The sequence below is a fragment of the Heptranchias perlo genome, chromosome 28, assembly GCF_035084215.1.
Source record: "Heptranchias perlo isolate sHepPer1 chromosome 28, sHepPer1.hap1, whole genome shotgun sequence".
NCBI lineage: Eukaryota > Metazoa > Chordata > Chondrichthyes > Hexanchiformes > Hexanchidae > Heptranchias > Heptranchias perlo.
In genome coordinates this window covers 2,838,051-2,861,000 of record NC_090352.1, presented here as the reverse complement: position 1 = coordinate 2,861,000, position 22,950 = coordinate 2,838,051, and the positions used below count along the sequence as shown (strand labels likewise).

The window sequence follows — 22,950 nt, the reverse complement described above, 5'->3', positions numbered from 1 at the left end:
CAGCAGCACAGCAAGCTCCCAACAGCAATGTGATAATGACTAGATAACCTGTTTTAGTGATGTGGGTTGAGGGATAAATATTAGCCAGGGCACCAGGGAAAACTCCCCTGCTCTTCTTAAAATCTTTTACACCCACCTGAGGGGGCAGACAGGACCTTGGTTTTAACGTCTCATGCGAAAGATGGCACCTCCAACAGTGTAGCGCTCCTTCAGTACTGCACTGGAGTGTCAGCTAAATTATGTGCTCAAGTCCCTGGAGTGGGGCTTGAACCCACAACCTTCTGACTCAGAGACGAAAGTGCTACCCACTGAGCCATGGCTGACACCAGCCTTGTATGTACTTTAAGATGTACTTTACTTAAAGAAAAGGGAAAACAACACATTAAAAAGACACTAGCTATTCCACTTGCTTAATCAAGCAATAAAAGTTGGCTGTGAAGAACTCGCAGCTGGTCAAACGCACAGCCTGCAGCAGTTACCATGAGCAAACAGTTGTACACTTGACACAAGATGTTCATGTGTTAATATGCGCAGTAGCAGTTTCCTACCAACAGATGACGCTCATGCATTAAAATACAACATTTTCAGTTCGCTGTAATGTTCGAACACAAAGGATTAAACCTGCACTTAAAACTATTCCCAATCATGTTTATGGGTTGGATTGAACAGTCTTGATAACTAAGGGATGGCAGTCAATTATAGAGCACATTACTGAACCCAGCAGCCAACCAGAAGGTATCACTCACCAATATTATTCAGGCAGCCAAACTCTACAAGTGATAGAATATTCCCATGTACTTCACTGGAGAATCAAATTAAAGGGATTGGATTGAAGGGTGAAATGGAGCCAGTTGGTTCATAAAAACTTCTCTACAAACTAACCTGTTCCACTGACTAATTGCAGAATACAGTCCTCAGACAGGGCGGAAAGGCCGGAATCAACAGATTTTCAGCCAGTATAATTGAAAATGGCAGCTCAGTTTGAGCATGAAAGATGCAAACTATTTCTGATTATAAGGCACTGCGCTTTTTCTGGCTTTTCACCGTCCTACTGATGTGACATCCAATTAGAAAAAGCAACAGTATAGCATCCTGCCTCTAAGTGTCAGTCTTACTCAGTGGCCGCACTCTCACCTGAATCAAAAGGTCAAGAGTTCAAGTCCCACTCCAGTGACATAAGAAATAGGAGCAGGAGTAGGCCAATCGGCCCCTCGAGCCTGCTCTGCCATTCAATAAGATCATGGCTGATCTGATCCTAACCTCAAATCTAAATTCATGTCCAATTTCCTGCCCGCTCCCCGTAACCCCTAATTCCCTTTACTTCTAGGAAACTGTCTATTTCTGTTTTAAATTTATTTAATGATGTAGCTTCCACAGCTTCCTGGGGCAGCAAATTTCACAGACCTACCACCCTCTGAGTGAAGAAGTTTCTCCTCATCTCAGTTTTGAAAGAGCAGCTCCTTATTCTAAGATTATGCCCCCTCGTTCTAGTTTCACCCATCCTTGGGAACATCCTTACTGCATCCACCCGATCAAGCCCCTTCACAATCTTGTTTCAATAAGATCGCCTCTCATTCTTCTGAACTCCAATGAGTAGAGTCCCAATCTACTCAACCTCTCCTCATATGTCCACCCCCTCATCCCCGGGATTAACCGAGTGAACCTTCTTTGTACTGCCTCGAGAGCAAGTATGTCTTTTCTTAAGTATGGAGACCAAAACTGTATGCAGTATTCCAGGTGCGGTCTCACCAATACCTTATATAACTGCAGAAATACCTCCCTGTTTTTATATTCTATCCCCCTAGCAATAAAAGCCAACATTCCGTTGGCCTTCTTGATCACCTGCTGCACCTGCATATGCAGCACTTAATTTCTGAGTCGGGATATGGGTTCAGGCCCCACTCCGGGCACTATTTGAAGAGCAGGGAAGTTCTCCCCGGTGTCCTGGCCAATATTTATCCCTCAACCAACTTCACTAAAAACAGATTATCTCATTGCTGTTGTGGGATTTTGCTGGGTGCAAATTAGCTGCTGCATTTTTCAAGATTACAACAGTGACTACACTTCAAAAAATACACTTATTTTCTGAAAAGGTATACTCAGTACTGTTAAAATTAGCATGCATCAGGATTGCAAACACAGTTGGAAATAATTAACATAGATCCAAACCCACCTAAAAGCAAACTGGGTCAGCACAAGGTATATGATGAATCTTTGCAGAGGACCAATATTGTCTAGTTTTATAGCATACAACGATTATTCGGAACAGAATGTTAACACCTTCACTGCCAGACCCAGTATAATGTTTAAAGAAAGAAGCTGCATTTATATAGCGTCTTTCTTGTCTTCAGGCAGTCCCAAAGCATCTGTCAGCCAGTCTTTAAAGTGCAGCCACTGTTTGGTTGGCAAATGCAGCAGCCAAGTCCCACAGGCAGCAAATGAGATAATCTGTTTTTAGGTGATGTTAGTTGAGGGATAAATATCGGCCAGGACACCGGGACAACTCTTCTGCACTTTTGTGTCATGTGATCCTTCACGTTCACACAAACAGGCAGGTGGGACCTTGGTTTAATGTCTCAACCAAAAGACGGCACCTCCAACAGTGCAGCCCTCCCTCAGTACTGCACTGGAGTGTCAGGCTGGATTATGTCCCCGGAGTGGGGCCTGAACCCATATCCCGACTCAGAAATGAAGTGCTGGCAACTTTGGTATCACTTATTCTTTCATGGTCTGCAGGAGAATTGTTGGGGATTCAGAGGTTTTAACTATTCCCAGATTAGGAGGATTAAGTTCAATTGTCCTGAAAACTGAATGGATGATCAGAACCAGCCACCAAAGGAAATGCATTTAAAAATACACACACAGAAGTTTTGTCTGGTATTCAATGAAAAGTGTGTTAAGGGTAAACACAAATACGTCTCTAACAGGTTGCTGTATGTAACACTTTGGGCAGTGGCAGTAATAAAACCACCAAAAGGAGTCTGAAAGTTGGGATTGACTAAGCTTTACTTACTTTAGCAGTACCCTCCTTCCTCACTTGTTCTTCTAAACTGGTCTTCAGTTCTTCAAGATTCTCAACCTGTTGGGTCTTCTCTTGCAAACTGGTTTCAAACTGAAAGCAAATGCATTTTAAAAAAAGAGCTTAGAAATTTTTTTTCTGTGGAAATGTCCTCCTGTACATTACACCAGTAAAGAACTAGTGAAAAAGCGATTCAAAAAAGGGAATTGAAAATAAGAGTACTAACAGCAAGTTTTATCTGTGGTTTAAGTGTCTGTTAAACATTACTGGAGGGAAATATATTCCCACTCCACACATCTACAGGCTGTGACATCCTTTCAAGTGTGGATCTCTGATCAGCTGCAGTTCAAATTGAAGACAGCAGCCAGTGGAGGGTGTGTTGCTTAACTGGAATCTGGAGTTGGTGCTGGCCAAGTCACCAATCTCAGGACCAACCAACAGTTTCCCATGCACCATTTTAATTTTTGTTAGGCAAGGGTATCAAGGGATAGGGAGCTAAGGTGGTAAATGAAGTCGAGATACAGATCAGCCACGATCTTCAAATTCTCATCCTTGTTTTCAAATCCTTCCATGGCCTTGCGCCTCCCTATCTCTGTAACTTCCTCCAGCTCTACATCCCTCCGAGATCTCTGCGTTCCTCCAATTCTGGCCTCTTGCGCCATCCCCCATTTTCTTCGCGCTACCATTGGCGGCCGTGCCTTCAGCTGCCTGGGCCCTAAGCTCTGGAATTCCCTCCCTGAACCTCTCCACCTCTCTCTCCTCCTTTAAGATCTCTCCTCTTTAAAACCTACCTCTTTGACCAAGCTTTTGGTCACCTGTACTAATATCTCCTTATGTGGCTCGGTATTAAATTCTGTTGATAATCACTCCTGTGCAGTGCCTTGGGATGTTTCACTACATTAAAGGTGCTATATAAGTACGAGTAGTTGTTGTTATTGATCTAATTGAATGCCAGAATAGGCTCAAAGTGCCATTTACTCACAATATGAATTCAAGTCAATTGCCAAAGTCAAGTGCTTTTCAAACAGATTTCTGATGAATTGAGAGATTCACAATACCATCTGAAATTTAAGATGGTAACAGTTTCAGACAGGAGAAGACCGTCGATCCATCTAGCCCACCTATCCACAGTATACCCTTGGTGTGTTTCTAATAACCCTGAATCCCATTTGTTGACAAGAACCTGTCCAGCTCCTTCTTGAAACCCATTGATGTTTCTTGTTCCACCCCCAGTGCCAGCTGGTAATCTGGTCCACAAACTGACTACCTTTTACTAGAAAACTTCCTCCTGCATTTCCTATTTTGTTGTTCTTAATTTGCAAATATGACCCCTTGTGTTTAAGTTCTGTACACAGCACAGGACACGATGAGCTCTACCCTCAGCTATGACTCCCCCAGGTGCTGTTCCATGAACAGGACACAAGCTCACAGTGAGTCAGGATCAATAAAACCAGCTTTTCTAGTCCCAAGACCACTTTAGCACAAAGCATTCACATGACAGTTACCACAGTCTGAACTCAATCATAGAAACATCTGACACAAATAATCACTTACCTGATCTTTATCCGATTTCACTCTCTCCAATTCAGTTTTTAAACTTGAAAAAGATGCTGAGGAGAACAGAAGAGACCATTTTATTTTGACAAAAGTTCGTGCTAAAGGCTGGCATACTTTGTGAATGAAAGGACAGCAGCAAACATTTCATGCTAAGCAGCGTGAACATAATGGAGGAAGAATGTAATTCAACGGATACCTCAAACGTCTCAGTGTAAAATGACTAATAAACACAAAGTGCTACAAACACAGAGCTGGTCCATCAACTTCTGTAAAGAGAAAGGGCAGGTTACTGTTTTAACCCATCGTCAGGCTAAGAACATAACCTGAAAATCTAACTGGTTTATTCTTTTCAGAGGCCGCAAGATCTGCTGTGTATCTCCGGTGTTTTATGGTGTTATTTTAGGATTTCCAGCATTTGTGGACTCTTATTTGATTAATATCATTCTTGTATGATTTTGATAATGAAAATGACTTGGTCATAACGCACAGATCGACATTGGGGTAAAGGTCATCTTGCAGACAGTGATGGATCTGGGCTTGGCCGAATGTGCGGATTGAACTCGAGATATGGCTGATTCAGTAGGAAGGGGATGGAGCTGAGGACCAGGGGAATGCCGAGTTACCCGGTCCGGAGGTCGAGCTGGGAACCTCAGAATCTCAGGCCCAATCCGGAGACCAAAGACAGGCCACAGAGGATCCTGGGAGTGGGATAGGAGGTGGGCCTCCAAATCCCCATTGGCTAATCTCAACATGATTGGGAGGTTATGACCGCCTCCTGGTTCTGCCTGTGCTTGCAGACTTATAATTAAGTTTTTTTTAATATAAAGTGTATCAGCAGTTTGGGTAAGAGGTGTTTTTACATCAATTTTAGGTAATACTTTGCTACACCGCCCACCCCCCCCAAAGTTGACAGGAATTTTAAATTCATTTTTTGTCACTTTAAAACAAGCCCCTAAGCTCTCTACTGTTCCAAAATTCCCCAGGGATTGTACAAGAGGAGTGCGGGGGATTTCTCCCTCCCACTGGGAGGTGTCTGCTTTCTACTAGCCACTTCCCAGGAAGGCACAGCTGGAAACTCGATGTGTTACTCAGTGGCAGTTAACTTGGAGTTTAGGGAATCGCACTCTCCCACTCCACACTACACAGAGTCAGAGCTGCTCTCAGAACACTGCTACAAGAGTCCTGAATTGGTTCTTTAAATAGGTTAGTCCCTGTTGCAAGAGAACCGAGGGCATGAGCTGATTACACAGCCAAGTACTTTAACCTGCTCACAAACGCTCACAGTGGCACAAAACGCGCTGGAACATTTCATTATAAACACCATTAATCTGCACATATGAGGATTCTATTAACGAGTGTGTGTGGGGAATTCCACTCATACACACAATAGGCCACTAACAACATGAATTTGTGCGAGGGGAACTTTCCAAACACAGATTAAGCATTTAGATATTTAATACCTACATTAAACCTAGAGACTCTTGAAAAGTTTTCCTCTCCCTTAAGAAAATGAGTGATTTAACTTCTCAAATTTTACACAGAAATACGCCACACTGAGGGATCAGCTGTCTTTCGAAAGAGACTTTAAGCCCTATCTGCCCGTTCAGGTGTATGTTGACGATCCCCTTTAAAGAGGAGCAGAGAGTTCTCCCAGAATCTCAGCCAACATTCCTCCCACAACCACCATCAAAAACAGTCACTGGTTTATTCATCGCGTTTGCTGCTTGTGGAGCCTTGCTGTGCGCAAACTGGCTGCTGCATTTGACTGCACAACAGTAACGGCACGTCAAAAAATAATTAGTAGGTTGTGAAGCGCTTTGGGACATCCTGTGAACATGAGGCACTGTATAAGTTCAACTTCAATCTTCACTTGCATGAAATGTAATCTCAACTCTCACCTCTCACCCAATACAGAGCAAAAGGGAGTTCCAGAGAGCAGGAGAGGTGGCTTTATAGAGTTGTGAGAATTTGGAAAGTAAGGAGTAATTGTGTCTGGGGCAAAACAGAAAATGAAATACTTTAGATGGAACTAACACATATTTTGTGAATGTTCGAATGGCGGGGTGGGGGGAGCATAAGAATCAGGAGGAGTTAATGTTGGACAAGACTGCTTTTTGACCCCAGACATTAAGGACCCACCTAGGATTAAATTGAATGGAGACTTGGTTCTTGTGAGGAATCAGTTTAGAAGTCATGGGAACTAGTGGCCACAACTCAAACTTGGGATATCTGGTAACTGGGTCACGTAAAGAACAGGACAAAAAAAAAAGTGTCTGACTTTAGAAAGGCAGAGAGAGAAGAAAGGGCCCACCAAAACAAAACTAACTGAGGATAGGTACCGCAGCTGAGGAAACATGTTCAACTTACAAAATAATTATACAGCCAAGAAAAATAAATGCTGGTTAAACAAGGCAATTAAAGGGAAATAAGACAAAAACAAAAGAACTAAAGAATACACAAGATAAAAGGAAGGCGAGTGTTAATTAACGTTATATATTAAAACAGGTTGAGAGAGAAATCCAGGATGCAAAAAGAGCTCTAATGATGAAACTGGCTAATGACATTAATCACAATGTTAAAACATTTCTCCAGCATCATAACAGTGAGACAGTAGAGAGGAAGTTAAGAGTTTAAAAATAAAAGTTACAGCAAAGTGAAGATAAAAATTATCAAATGCTAAATGAATATTTTCTTCAAGTATTCAAGAGGTCAGTACTAATTTGATACCCAGTTACTTTAGCACATCAAGTATTCCAGAGGACTGAGAGCGCAGGGTGGCAGAGATACTGGACAAAGCAAATGAACTGAAGACAAACACATCTCCTGGACCAGACAGCACATATCCTGGGATATCGAAGGAGAGCAGGCAGAAAACAAAGGAGCTGGGTGGGGGGAAAACTGGTTATCATCACAGAAGACACTACTGAGGTTCTGTAGGACTGGAAACATGGAAATATAATAACTATATATTCAGGACCCAAGGCCAATTTATGGTGCACATTATGTGGCATGTCCATATAGATTCTGTGGGAAATCAGTTCAAGGTTTCAAGGCGTCTCAAACTCAAATTTTAAAAAAGTTTAATGTATAAAACAATGCTCAACTGGTGACTTTGGTTCAGAAAAAAAACTTCAAAACATTTTAAATTGTTAGCACCATGTGTTGCTCAAGCATTCGCAACAATACCTGCCAATTAGCACCTGGTTTTCTCTCATTTTTCACCGAGCCATTTGACCACAGCGGCAGGTAACCAATACCAGGTGTACAAACAAAATACCTGGTGTTCGAAGTCTGAATGGAATCAACGGAATGGGATCAATTTTCTAATCCCTTTTGATTTCCAGCTCATTAATTCCCATGCTGAAACTGTACTCAGACTTTGCACAAAGGAGTTGAGATCAATGGGGTTCCATAATCACCATTCATTTCACACCCTGAACATTACAAGTGTGCAAAGGTGAGAGATACACAGGAGTAGTAAGAAAAGTAGGCATTGGTCCCAATGGAATTATAATGGGGGAAAAGTGCGTGTGGAAGGAAAACAAGGCAGAGAAACAACAGCGTCAAAATTCCATCGCACTATGGGTGTGGAGCACTATGGAAAAGGGCTGTAACTTTGATCCAAGCAACCACAGCCTCATTAGCCCCACATGAATATCAGTTAAGAGAATGGAATCCAATACAAGGGGTAGGCTGGAGAGCAGTAACTTTACAGCCAGCGTGTTTTTAGAAGGGGAAGTTCCTCCCAGATGAAACTCCTTGACTTCTTTGAGGATTTTAGAGGTGAAAGACACAGTGGAATGTCCCACACTTTATTTGGACTTTCAGAATGCTTTGTAGAAAGTTCCACACAAAAGACTTCTAATTCAACCGAAAGACATGGGAAACCAGCTTAGAGCATGTGAATGAGAACAAGTTAGTCAGAAAATAGGAATGAGAGTAGTAGCGAGAGATGTAATATTGGACTCGGGGAGCATTGAATGGAGTCCCACAGGAGTCGCTGCTTGGACTTCTGATATCGGCAGTTATATAAATGACCCAATGCAAGATTGTCAAATGTACAGACTACACTAAAATAAGGAAAGTGGTAAAGATACAAGATGCAGCTAAGGAATTGGATCAAACATGTGACAAATGGCAAATGAAGTTTAATAAAATATTACACCTCAGTTGGAAAAATGTGCAAGATAAGTAGAATTAGCACCAGGCAATTTAGTGATAGTGTATTGGGCAGTGTCTGGAAAACCAATAGACAAAAAGATGTCACATCTCAGAAACATCTCAAAGTGTTTATGTGATTAATTAGTTTTGAAATGCCGTGGAGACAAACATGGCAACTGTTCTGTACACGACATCCAAAGAAGAACAAGGAGAATGTGCAGTTAATCTGTGTGTGGTTCTTTAAATAATGCTGTGGGATCTTTAACATCCACCTGAACCAGCGGAACAAATTTAATGTCTCATGTGAAAGACGGCACCTCCAACAATGCAGCGCTCCCTCAGTACTACATTGGAGAGTCAGCCTAGATTATGTGCTTAAGTCTTGGAGTGGGGCTTGAACCCACAACCTTCTTACTCAGGGGCAAGTTTCAATGTTTATACTGGGGTAATAATTGGTTTAGACAGGATAAACCTTGAATCTACGTTAAAGTAGGGAAGGCCAGTGGGACCAGAGGACTTGTGTTTAAACTAGTGAGCAGTAAATTTATAACATATTGGGAAAAACTTCATCACGTCTGGAATAATTCTCCAGGCAGGGCAAGAGAGATGAAAACTTTGGGAGGGCTGGGCGCGGAGAGGGGAGGGGGCCAGGTGTTTCATTCCCACTTTTTAATTCTTTGTCTCCCTCACTATCTTTGTGTCTTTCTCTTCCTGTGACTTTGCCCCTCTCATTGCCTTTGTACTTCTCGATCTGTCTCCAACTCTGTTCCTCACTCTGTCTCTCTTTCTTTTCTGTATGTTTTCCACTGTACCTGTGTACATCTCATACATTACTGACTTACTGAATAGGTCCTTTATGTAGCTTCAAGGCTAGGGCATACAGCAAGATGAGGGACAAAATATACCTGGCTGGAGAGGAGTATCTCAGTTGGGACTGGGTGAGAAAAGGCCATTTGGGGAATGGTGCAACACACAGATACAAGAGCAGTCGAGTCTGACAGATGGGGGCTGAGCTTCAGGGCGAGCAGCATGGGAGTGAGCAGCCAATCTGGGATCACAGCCTTGTAACCCTAGGCCAGACGGTCTTCCTGTTGATGTCATGATGGATCCTGAGCTACAGCTCTAACTGTAACTGGCACATCCAGGGACCCGCTACACATGTGGGTGAGAGAGAGAAACTGAGGTTATCGGCCTGGGCAGGAGCAAGCGAAGGGACCCAAGGTGCAGACTAGATCTGGAAGCGAGTGCAGCAGGGATCAGAGGGCATAAGGTGAAAGGCAAGCAGGCAGGCCGGGTGGGGATTCAGTGCGACAGGTCTGTGTTTGGGGGCCGGAGGATATTGTCCAATGTAAGAGATTGGCATGTTAAGATGACACACACACAGTCAGTCAATGTAGGACAGACAGGTCAGCTGATTTCCCGAGTGCTGATCTTGGTGCTTTGTTTTTTTTTAGCAGCAGCAGGACTTACTAAACCGATGTACCCACATAAAACTCTCACTTCCTATTGTGGTGCCTGATGAGGGAGTGAAGCCTTTGGCGAGAGGGACAGCGTGAATGTTGAAGCACTCAGGGCTGGCTTGGGAAGGAATGCAGCAGAGCTCAGCCCAGCCCAGCCCAGGCGCGGAGCAGAGGTCAGAGTGTGTAAATCGCTGGATACAGAGTATTAACCGAGGGGGAAATGGACAGTCAAAAATGGGTTGAAATGTCCCCCAACCCCCTCCCCCCACAACAACCTGATTGGTTCATGGTATCACGTGGTTATTATGGGCCAATCAGGTTGTTACAGGCTCACTACAACCATTCAATATTAGACATATAATATAGATCAGAGAGAGAGACACAAAACTTCTAGTATCGATCGGTGAGGTATTGTAATTTCTGTGCTACAGACCTTGATCTAAGTGAGTTTTAAGAACACTGGCTTTTAAATCAAAGTTTAATGTCAACAGCCTTGGCGAATCACATCAGTACTTTGTAATAACTTAATATGAATTAGTGAGGGTAGGCAGCCTGTCAGACTCTTACGCTGGTTTGTTTTGCTTTAAATTAAAGTATCACGATGCAGTAGCACAGAAACTAACAACTCAAATTCAGGTGCCGCTGCAAAGCAAACCAATTTAATGCTGAACAAAAGCTGTCCTGAAGTGACATTAATTCCACACTGAGCAGGTGTACTATTCCTGGCAGAATTCCCAGCATTATCCAAAGCACAACAGCTCGTTTTAAAATAAATTCAATGCCCATTTCATTGGCAATCAATGGGCATACGTTGTACTTTATTCCCTAAGCTGTGCATCACTCTGAGCCAAGGGGAAATGCAGTTAATCTGCTCCTATGTGACCACCAAAGCTGCCCTACAACCAGCTGTAAGTAACTGCAAACGGACATGGGGTGTCTCTCCCTCCAAATTGTTCTCCTCCCGGCCCCCAGAGAGGTATTTGATCCACAGTCATGACCTCCTAACGGCAACACGGCCAGGGTTGGTGTGCATCTGCGTGATGGTAACTGTAGGCATGAAGGCATGTATCACCAAGCTGTGTTAGCACATGACCCCAGCTTACTTGTCACTAATCAAAAGGGAGCAGGGCTTTCACTGTTAGATGGCCCTGGCTAACTAACTGACCTTTATATACTTCAATTACTGCTTTATCATGGATAAAAACACCTGCTTTCCGATTGTTACCGTCAGCGAAGAAAAATAGCCTGAAAGTTAACTACTGCTGGGAAAAAAAAATCTACCTAGAAGGATAACCAGGTAAGCACGACAAGCAATGATATTGGGTGGGTCAATTTTTAAACTTATTGATTAATGGTGGATTGTAATAAGACATTCCATTTTAATCTTAACATGGGTTTAATGGCGTGATAGCATATATTGTGTATCATGCATTTTGTTTTTAGTAGGAAGGGAGGTGGTGAAGGGACTAGGGTTGAAAAGAATAAAAACAGATTCAATGATGTCAAAGCTTAGGGTTTAAACCCCTAAAGATTTCAGGAGGAAGATACAACTGAGGGAGGGAACCAGACTGGAGAAGAACGAGTTAGTGTAAAAGATGGCAGAAAGAACCTAGAGTTCAGCAGTGAGGACTTGTAGAGGGTGATGAGCATGTAGGAAAGTGTGTTTGAAGCTTAAAACGAATGAGAAGAAAGTTCCGTGAAACACGGGTTTCATGCCGTGAAACATGGTATCAATAAAATAGATAAGTTAGATGATAGAGAGAAAAGTTGAAGACTAGAGGGACTGCTTATTTGGTACAAATTTAATGTCCAAACAAGCTTCCTTCTGGCCTTTTAATCCATCTTTAAGTGTTCGAGCATTATGCTTTATAATGAAGACAACAGCAGTGTGATCGTCATGGATTTTACACACAGTATCACGATCTGTTAACTCCGGTTAGTGAGCCAGGAGGTGAAGTCAGCTGACAGATGAAGTGAAAGACAGCATTCACAGGCTTCATACCTTCTAAGATGTCTGGGAGTCGAGAGAGTCAACAATAAGGGAACAGATACAGGAAAGAAATTAGAAACGAAAACACAACACAAAATAACAACATAGAAATTTAAGTAATTAAAAAAAATCACATCAGCTTTTTTTATGAGGCTCTTGTTTAATATCAAAACCTGTAGAACACAGTCTTATCTTTATTATAAGCTCTTTATCAGTAACATTCCACTGGATTTTCAGCTGCAGAACCTGTGTACATTTGACTAAAGACAATAGAACCCCTCACCTCTACAGGTCACAACAGTATTTCACTTATTGCCCCCACTTCTCTCTGCCTGGTTTCTTGCCATCTTGACTCATCAGGCGGCCAGGCGGAGCTGTGTGAGGACACCCCAGGTAAGAGCTTCAGAATTCTCTCTCAAGGAAGTGCACAGCCTCTTGACAATGGGAGAGGGGATGGCGAGAGAGAGAGAGAGAGGGGGGGGGGGGTCAGGGGGAAGAGAGAGAGAGATATGCGGGGTGGGGGCCAGAGAGAGCCGGGAAATTATTCTCTGGCCTGCGGATCCCCGCTTGGACTCCCACCTTCCCCCGACCTGAAGCTTTGCGCGGGTTTTTTTTTTTTAAAAAGATGAATGTGAGCGGGTGTAGCACTCACACCTTCATCCCACTTCCCTCCTCGCTCTATCTGCAACCACCCTCCTCCTATTCCTCAGGCCCACTTTTCCGACCTTTCCTATCAAAGATGCAGCTCACTCCCAGCCTGGGTCTTGGCTTTGTTTGCCTCTGCCAGGAATTCTCCTGCCTCCAGCCCCCTTCTCCCATCCACTTGCAGTCTGGCCCCACTGCTGTTGGCTCGGATTTCGGCTGCCATTGATATTTATGAAGATCAATCACTGGAATTTTCCTTTACCAACATTTGTACTCCCATTATATTTTAAAACACGATTCCCCTCCCCCGCGCCCCTGTCCCCCTCCCGCCCCGGTCCCCCTACCCCTCCCCCTCCCGCACCGTTCCTGTCCCCCTACCCCGCCCCCTCCCGCCCCGTTCCTGTCCCCCTACCCCGCCCCCTCCCTGTCCCCTACCCCGCCCCGTTCCTGTCCCCCTACCCCGCCCCCTCCCGCCCCGTTCCTGTCCCCCTCCCTCCCATTAGCTGCACCCCCCCATCTCCCATTAGCTCTGGCCTGCTTTTTTGTTACTGTTAACATTTTCAAGAATGCTGCTCAGAACTGTGACCCTTTAGCCCACACTTTTAGAATTCCTTTCCATTTACATTTGTAAACACTGTCCCCAGATTCAATTTCTCTCTGGCCAGATGTTTTCCAGTCCCATATAATCGCCAATCCCACTTCATGCCCTTCCATCCCTGCCTTTCTCCTGGCCCCGCTCCCCTCCTCGGACCTCCTCTGCCACGCTCCCATTACATTGAAAAAAAATGCTTCCCCAATCCCACTCGCCTCCCAGCCCCTCTTGCTCCATTTCTTCACCCCTTGTGCTACACAGTTTCACCTAACCAGCAGAATACTACATTCTGTATTACAATGCTCCTGCCCTTACAAAACAGCGCTTCACCCGATTTACCTCGAGCAACATCATGGGAGATTATATTATATAAGAAAGCAGACCCAAGCACTGACCCCCTGGGCTACACCACTTCTAAACCTGCTCAGATCTAAGCAGTACCCATTAACCCTAAAATCTAAGTTTCCTGTCTATTACCAGCTTTCTATCCATAGTGCTGCACTTCATCTTGTACTGTATGCCTAAATCTTGTAACAAGCCTCCTGCGAGACCCTTATCGAACAGCTACCAAAATTCTATATATACATCTACTCCATTCCTATTGTATATCTAATCAGCCACTTTTTCAAAAAATAATTGTCAAATTAATTTGCCTTCAATAAATCCAAGCTGACAATTCTTTATTATCTCAGATATTTCTAACTATTCCCTTTGATTTCAAATTTGGATTTTAAGAGTTTGCCCATGATTAACTAGTCTACAGTTACCTGGTTTATCATTCACTGCCTTCTTGAACAGAAAAGTGTTACATTTTGTATATCCCAAGGAGGATTGAAAAAAATGGGTTGAGCCTTTGCTATCTCCTCTTAATTCCTTCAAGAGCCTAGAGTGTGCGTCGTCAGAGTCTGGTGATTTATCCACCTTGAGTTTTATTAACTTTTCCAGAACAAATTCCTTTTCTACTGTTCCTCACCCCACTCTGGTACACCTATATTTTCACTCCCATCATTTGTAAAATCCAATCCAAATATTTCATATCCTCAAAGAAGTCTTTAATATTTCCTTTTCGATTATCTGCTAGTCTTTTTTCATATTCCCTTTCAGTCCTTCTGATCTCCCTTTTCACATCTCCACTATATTTTCTAAATTGTTCAGTTTACTAAGTATTGTAAGCCCTGGTTTTGTCAGATGTCTCCTTTTTAAGTCTCATTTTAGTTTTATTCTCCATTTATCCAGGGAACTCTATCCTTTTATGCACCCCATTTTTTGTCCTGAAGGAATATATCTATTTTGTACTCTAACCATCTAATATTTGAAGGTTCCCACTGCTGATGAGTTGACCTGTCTGCTAACTTTTTTGCCTAGTTAATTTGGGCCATATCCCTTCTCATCTCAACTTTTTTTTTCCAGTCCAACTCCCTTTGACTTTTCATTATCCCCTTCTGTACTTACACTGAACATGTCTACAGTGTGGTTGCAGTTGTTCCCCATCTCTCTTCAATTATTTGCCCCACTTCATTTCCCAGAGCTAAGTCAAGCTTCTTTCCTTATTGAACTAGAAAGAGAGATTAGGCAAACAGTCCTGGATGCATTTTTCTCCCAATCTATTTTGAGATTGTTAAAATCAACCAGTATGATTGCTGCTCTTAATACAACTTCCTAAAGCAGCTTTTATATTCTAGTGCTGTGATGGAACCGTTTATTAACATCCATCCCAACCCCCTTTTCCCCCCTCTCTACCTTACCTGAAAATATTATAACCAGGAATAGTAACTTCCCAGGCCTATCAAAATCTAAGCCACCTCTCAGTGATATTATATCCCTCAATAGTCAATAATACTTCCAACTCTCCAACTTTGTTTTGAATGGTGGCCTCCAGTACCATGACCAATTAATGAGATATCGGAGTGCAACAACTTCTGGTCATAGAGTACTCCTGCCGTTTAAAAGTTACCTTTTATCAGACATGCCAACTTGAAGTGCAGAGAAACTGCAAGAAAATTCAGACACCTTTAATTTATTGAAATGCTCAGTCTCCGTTTCAAACACGGCAAATTGGCTTCTCTGCTCTATCTACAGAATAGCACAAATATTGCATTGTTATTTTAAAGAGGGGTCTAATCCAGTATAAGACTATCATGGTTTCAATATCCTGGACCCAAGTGTGCAAAGAAATTGTAAGAGGCAAATTCAGACTGGGTCATTTACTTCTTGCCCCTGTTGACCAGTGCTGCTAACTGCAGACAGAACTTCTACTTTGCAACACCACATGAATGTAACCTACCACCTTGGCTCTGATTCTATAGCAATGGATTATGTGTTAAGAGGGCACGGGTTGAGTCAGCAAAACCGTCGCTCCATCACCTGATTTATCGCATGGTGTGGTGATGTTACATCACTTCAACACACACCTTGAGAAAAACCATCACTCAGCAACAGATTAAACCTGATCACCTGCAGCACAAGATTCTGGACTCTCATTAACTCAATGAGTCAAACTGAAATCCTAAAATCAAACTGGAGTCATGCACCTTTGAAAATCTGTTCCTGGTAATTGAGCATAAAAGGGGACTGCCTAAGAACCACTTAGTATCGGTGCCTATTCCCATCAGTCAAAGTAAACATACACTTTACATTATATATATATATATATAAAAAAAAACAAAGAGGGCAATGATCTGAAGGTTGTAATGTCAACAGGTATTAATTTTACAGTGAGAAGTGCAGATCAAAGATTCATGCTTAATTTCCCCCAAAATAGTTTTAATAGAACAATTTAAAATAAATCTAAATAATGTTTATACATCAGCATTTATCTAAGGGTTTTAAAATTAAGCACTTGACAAACCCACAAATCAAATATATTCATTGCTGGATTTAGATTACAATTTACATAAAAGATCCGTCTGCAAAATATGGATCCACCCTGATAATAGACATTGCAAAGATTTACTATTTTCGTTAGTGATACACGGCACATTTTCTTTCTTCTCACTTACCAATCTCCTCTTTGCAATTATCTATTTCTAGCTGTAGCGTTTCTTCAATGTTTTCCTTCAGATACTGTTCTGCCTGAATCTGCTCCTTCAGGAAAAGGATTTCTGCCTTTAGTTTCTCCTCTAGGTGATCAGCTGTCGTTCGTACACTGATGATATCCTCACGATACTTCCGCACTAGCTCATGCAGTTCCTGAATCAATGGCAAACACCATTAAAGCAGTGCATCACACATTGGCACAGCCCACCCATCAGCAAAGAGCGCACGGCTGAGAAAGCAGTCAGCTGACGTGCGGCCAGTCTTCACCCACTCAGGGTGGCCACCATTGTCACGTGACGAGCACTCCTTTACGTGCTTGTCTTCACCTGGTGCCTCTCCACAGCAGCATATCCGATCCTGGAAACCTGGAGAAAACCAAACCACTGCGGCATCCATTTCCCCCAATGTTCGTACTGTAATGCAATTTGGGGAGGTAACAGCAAGGCATTCCCCTCAAAATAATTGGCAAAAGAACCAGAGGGGAGATGAGAATTTGTTTTATGCAGCGAGTTTTTAATGATCTGGAATGCACTGCCTGAAAGGGCAGTGGAAGCAGATTCAACAACTGTCAAAAGGGAATTGGATAAATACTTGAAAAGGAAAATATTGCAGGATTATGGGACTAATTGAATAGTTCTTTCAAAAAGCTGGTTTAGGCACAATGGGCCGAATGGCCTCCTTCTGTGCTGTATCGTTCTATATTTCTCCTCAAAGAGAGCAACATTCTAAAAAAAACACAAGAGCAAGTCATCCAGATGCATTTTCATGCAGTTCCTTGCTACTTACTCAACAGCATCATTGGCAGAACTTTAGGAGCAGCTAAGATGCCTCTCAGAATGGTGCATGGGGTCATTTTCCCTTTTTAATTTGGAAGAGGGAGGACAGAAGCAACAAATGCCACAGGTTGAGCAATGTAAGGAACACTGCACTCCAGCTTAAACATTTGAGAGTTGGGAGAAAGGGAATTCCAACAAGGGACTGTCTGGGCCAGTAGCTATTGCAGAGTCATCCTGGTGAGCAGTCAGTAATGTTTTGGTAGCTGACCAAATGGGTTAGGTTAGGGTTAGGGTTAGGGCAAGAGGCCGCTCGCCTCCAGTTCATTTACACACTAAAGCAGTGCAATTTGCTGCACCAATTTTCACTAGTTTTACAAGCTACCAGTGACGACAGAACCCCCGAAGTCTTGAGCCAACAGCAGATAAAACGGGAACTTCCTTAGAATTCTCAGGCGCTTGGACCACAATATTGGACAAGATGTTAAAGCTAACCCCCATCACCTGGCCCGCGCCCCCATACCTCCCTTGAAGAACTTCAGAATGGTAAGCAGTGATGAAGAATTTTCATCCAGATGATGTACGTTTGACTGAGCATCGTGCATTGCATTTGGGTTTTAGCTCCTGAAATTAACTTACAGGCTCCATCAATGAGATGGTAAGCTCCTGAAAGCCTCAAACTGTCAAGATAGTGACCACAAATCTACCCTGACTACAGCACTTGATTAAACAGCACAAGCTCCAGGAGACCGGAGTTGACAGTACATAGAGTGATACGGTAGCTGGAATAAATTTTCTACAATTTGGGTTTGGGGAAACAGGAGGGAGCCCAGCATTCCTTTTAAACCAGAACCACTCCCACTTCTGTACAAGTGCAAAATCTCACTTTCACAAATATCAAAAGAAAGTCAATGGACTGAATTTTGTGATTTGAAGATTTATTCACCTCCACAGTCTCTGGTGGAATAAAGTTCTCTCCCTGAAGAATAGATGAGTGTAGACTATGCTTCCCCTGAAGACTCTCATTTTCCTTCTGCAACCTCATCAGCTCCTTAGATACTTGCTCCCGTGACTGTATCAGCACCGCCTTTAGGAGAGAAGACAATGCACGGACAAAACAAATACAAGCAGCCATTGATTACCAGCTTTTACAGTGCTTTTTTTGCACATTAAAACCTCTTAAGAAGTCAACTCAAGAAATAGAATCAAATTTGTTTAATCTGTCTAAAAGTCCCCAACTCCCAATTTTTTTCCCCTTGTTCTTTTCCCCTTTCCTTTTGGGCTACCACTCCACCCCCCCCTCCCCATTCCTCAGCTGACAGGACGTGAAAGAAAGTTACACGTAAATCTCAGACAGGTTGTTTGCATAGCAAGAGGTGAAATAGGTGCACAAAAAGCCCTCTTCAAAAACATTCACAGATTCCCAGCCAGGGCCGTCATAAAGTGAAGTTGCTGAATATTTGATGACCGTGGTACCCAGTATTGGACAATTATACATTCAACCTATATTTTAAGTAGCAGATTAAGATAAATAAGAAGCCTGATGTAAAGCTGCAACTCAGAACAAAGGGTGAAACAAATAAACATACAGGCTGTGTCACTGAGCTAGTAAGAGGCTGAAAGTCCCAAACTGTCAGGATTGTGAACAAAAATTTATCCCAACTATAGAAAATTGGCAATGCTACATCACAGGCGATTTTATTAAATGTCAGAATATGACTATTTAATTTGGGAAAAAAAATCATGACTCTTTGGACACCATTTTTTCCAGCTCACTGCACTGTGCTGAAGTAACTCTTTGTGCTGAAGTTAGCGCAATATAGAATGATTTCAGTTTGGTAAAGCCCTTCCATCTCCACTAGCTATAAATCATTAGGTTAGAATAGAAGTGCCTTTGCAGCTAATTTGCAGAACTATAAACTATATCAGAGACACTACTCAATCTGTATTTGAGAACTGTTAATTCCCAGTGTCAGGACCAATATTCTTCGAATGTGTAATTCAGTGCTCCATTGCCAAAACATACGATTTTGCCCCTTGACCTGGTGCGACATACCATTTGTTCCTGGGTGCTTCGCTTGGCTTGGGAAAACAGCTGCTGCATGTCGGTGAGCAAGCTCTCAGCCTCTTGCGCTCGCTGCATCAGTTTAGCCACCTGGAAGAATAAAAACACAAGGGATGAGGCAAGAGCAAGGAATACACTGCAATAAAACAGGCCATCAATTACTACCTCAAATCATGGGTTGTTTCAGTTTAAAATACGTCAGACTTTTTATTTAGAGATATTCTTAATGTATTGCATTTAATGAAATGTACAACTCATTTACAAAATGCCCTGTAAATGTGGAGTTCTATTTCCACAAATAGATGTATAGATTAATGCTGTGCAGGGTTGTAAGGGGTCCCTGGACACTATGGAGTCTATGAAATTATAGAATCATAGAATGGTAACAGCAGTAAAGAAGGCCTTTGGGCTTGTTGAGTCCGTGCCGGCTCTCTGCAAGAGCAATCCAGCTAGTCCCACTCCCCTACCCTATTCCCATAGCCCTGCAATTTTTTCCCCTTCAAGTACTTAACCAATACCTTTTTGAAAGCCACAATTGAATCTGCCTCCACCACCCCCTCAGGCAGTGCATTCCAGATCATAACCACTCGCTGTGTAAAAATGTTTTTCCTCATGTCGCCTTTGGTTCTTTTGCCAATCACCTTAAACCTGGTTCTTGACTCTTCCGCCAATGGGAACAGTTTCTCTCTTTCTACTCTGTCCAGACCCTTCATGATTTTGAATACCTCCATCAAATCTCCTCTCAACCTTCTCTGCTCCAAGGAGAACAACCCCAGCTTCTCCAGTCTATCCACATAACTGAAGTCCCTCATCCCTGGAATCATTCTATTAATTCTCTTCTGCATCCTCTCTAAGGCCTGCACATCTTTCCTAAAGTGCAGTGCCCAGAACTGGACACAACACTCCAGTTGTGGCCGAACCAGCGTTTTAAAAAGGTTCTTCTTAATCTCCTGGCTTTTGTACTCTATGCCTCTATTTATAAAGCCCAGGATCATGTATGCTTTAATGACCGCTTTCTCAACCTGTCCCACCACCTACAACAATTTGTGCACATATACCCCCAGATCTCATTGTTCCTGCACTCTTTTTTTTAAAAAAAGAGTTGTACCTTTTAGTTTATATTGCCTCTCCTCGTGCTTCCTACCAAAATGTATCGCTTCACACTTTTCTGCGTTCTGAGGTCATCGGGTTGCTCTCCATTCGTCGTTAGGTTTCTGAATTTTCTGGTTTACTGGCAGATCATTTCTGATGCTGTAAACTAGCAAAACATGTTTTCTGCAATGATAGCACTGTTTTCCTTTGGGTAGCTGATGTAGCATTTCAGAGTTTAGCACAGGGAGTCCCCGGGAGTGTGTCAACAGAGGAAGAAATTGAAAATCACTGGTCTAGGTTTAGAATGGAAGCAGTGCTGGATGTTATTGCTCAGGTACAGATTATACCAGTGGGATTTGTGGCGAGTGACTCACCTCCTGACTCCCCAAAGCCTTTCCACCATCTACAAGGCACAAGTCAGGAGTGTGATAGAATACTCTCCACTTGCCTGGATGAGTGCAGCTCCAACAACACTCAAGAAGCTCGACACCATCCAGGATGAAGCAGCCCGCTTGATTGGCACCCCATCCACCACCCTAAACATTCACTCCCTTCACCACTGGCACACCGTGGCTGCAGTGTGTACCATCCACAGGATGCACTGCAGCAACTCGCCACGGATTCTTTGACAGCACCTCCCAAACCTGCGACCTCTACCACCTAGAAGGACAAGGGTAGTAGGCGCATGGGAACACCACCACCTGTACGTTCCCCTCAAGTCACACACCATTCCGATTTGGAAATATATCGCCGTTCCTTCATCGTCGCTGGGTCAAATTCCTGGAATTCCCTACCTAACAGCACTGTGGGAGAAGCTTCACCACACGGACTGCAGCGGTTCAAGGTGGTGACTCATCACCACCTTCTCCAGGACAATTAGAGATGGGCAATAAATGCTGGCCTTACCAGCGACGCCCACATCCCATGAACGAATTTTTAAAAATTGAATACTTTTTTTTATATAAATAGGTATTAGTAAGGCTCCCCTGATGATTCAGTGAGTTTATCCAATGAATGAAAGAATTTACATTTATAAAGTGCCTTTCACAACCTCAGGATGTCCCAAAGCGCTTTACAGCCAATGAATTACTTTTGAAACATAGGCACAATGTTGTAATGTAGGAAACACAGCAAGATCCCACAAACAGCAATGTGATAAATAACCAATTCAACTGTTGTTGGCGATGTTGGTTGAAAGAGAAATGCTGGCCAGGACGCCGGGAGGACTCCACTACTCTTTTTCAGATCTGTTACATCCACCCAAGGGGGCACATAGGACTTTGGTTTAAAGTCTCATCTGAAAGAAAGCACCTCCGACAACGCTGCACTCCCTCAGTACTGCACTGGAGTGTCAGCCTAGGTTATTTGCAATGGGACCTGAACCCTCAACCTTCTGACTCAAGAGGCGAGAGCACTACCACTGAGTCAAGGCTGACAACAAGGTTCCAGGTGCAATCTCTCATCTGTGGAAGTTAGCTCATTAGGAGCACTACAGTTGGCTTCGGTGTCCCTGTGTTAAGTGATGGGAATATCAATTGCCCAGAGTTCCTGCTCCTGATCACCATGTGATGACCCTCTGCTGGAAAAAGGAAAGGATTGGGCTAGGATGCCATGCCCCCCATGGTTAAATAGCTTGCCAACACTCAATGCTGAGCTTCTATCATGAATAATGAGCTAGATATCAGGAACAGCCGGTGCCTCTGGAACCAAATCCCAGGAAGGAACCCACGCTTTCTGGAGAGAAAGGGAGGGGAAGAAATTGATGAGGAAAAAAAATGAAAAAACACCAGTCACTGCCTTGGGCAATATGTACCTGCAGTTCCCTACACAAACTCCCAATCTCAGCTGTATTGTTAGGACGAGCCTGTGAATGGAAACCCAGCACTACAGGATAGGGATGTAAAAGACACTGCAGCCAGTTCGGAAGCTTCCTTGTAGTTACAAGTGGCATTTGCAGGGCCCGGAGAGTGCCACACCCTCTGGTCATTGAATCATGCATTGTATGTGGAGATAGAATAAAAAATAAGGAAAACCCCAAAATAACGAGTTGGATACTATGTTAATGTAAAGCAGCAATCTGATTGATTGCAGGAGCAGGATTCAATGCCAGTTAAAACCACGAACTCTTCGATCAGAAGCAAAATTATTCGAGTGCATTCCAATTCCAACTACCACATGGAACCATGGTAACCAGGTCATGGTTACTCAGTACCATGCAGTCCTCAATAAAATCACTGGGATCAAAACCCTATGCAAAATACTTACCACAAACAAAACATTTAACAAGGAGAGGGGCAAAGTTTGAAATAGGCATTCATGAATTATCATGCATGGTTCATTTATGGAAATAAGTTTGTTTCCAGGAGCAGCATCTCCATTCCAATCATACATGTGTATTCACACCATGACTTTTATTGCCAGCTTATAAGCACTTTCACTACCTGATTCATAGGAGGAGAAAGTCATGTGATTAATACAGCAATTCACACCTTCTGGCTATTATTTTCCTCCTGGCTGTTTCTGATCCCTCTCTTAGGAGGCACGGTAAGTTGTGTAGATG

At 43.0% G+C, this 22,950-nt stretch overlaps 1 protein-coding gene across 2 annotated transcripts in view; it reads right to left on the bottom strand.

Moving 5' to 3' along the window:
- The window catches only part of rabep1 (rabaptin, RAB GTPase binding effector protein 1), a 124,919-nt gene that overhangs the window by 7,605 nt on the left and 94,364 nt on the right, over window positions 1–22,950 (bottom strand). For both annotated transcript variants that reach the window (XM_068007915.1, XM_068007917.1), the window contains exons 12-16: window positions 19,290–19,388; window positions 18,180–18,320; window positions 16,424–16,613; window positions 4,574–4,629; window positions 3,014–3,112 (exon numbers count right to left, since the gene is read on the bottom strand). In XM_068007915.1, the coding sequence (XP_067864016.1) occupies window positions 3,014–3,112; window positions 4,574–4,629; window positions 16,424–16,613; window positions 18,180–18,320; window positions 19,290–19,388 (585 nt within the window). The remainder of the gene's footprint in view (window positions 1–3,013; window positions 3,113–4,573; window positions 4,630–16,423; window positions 16,614–18,179; window positions 18,321–19,289; window positions 19,389–22,950) is intronic.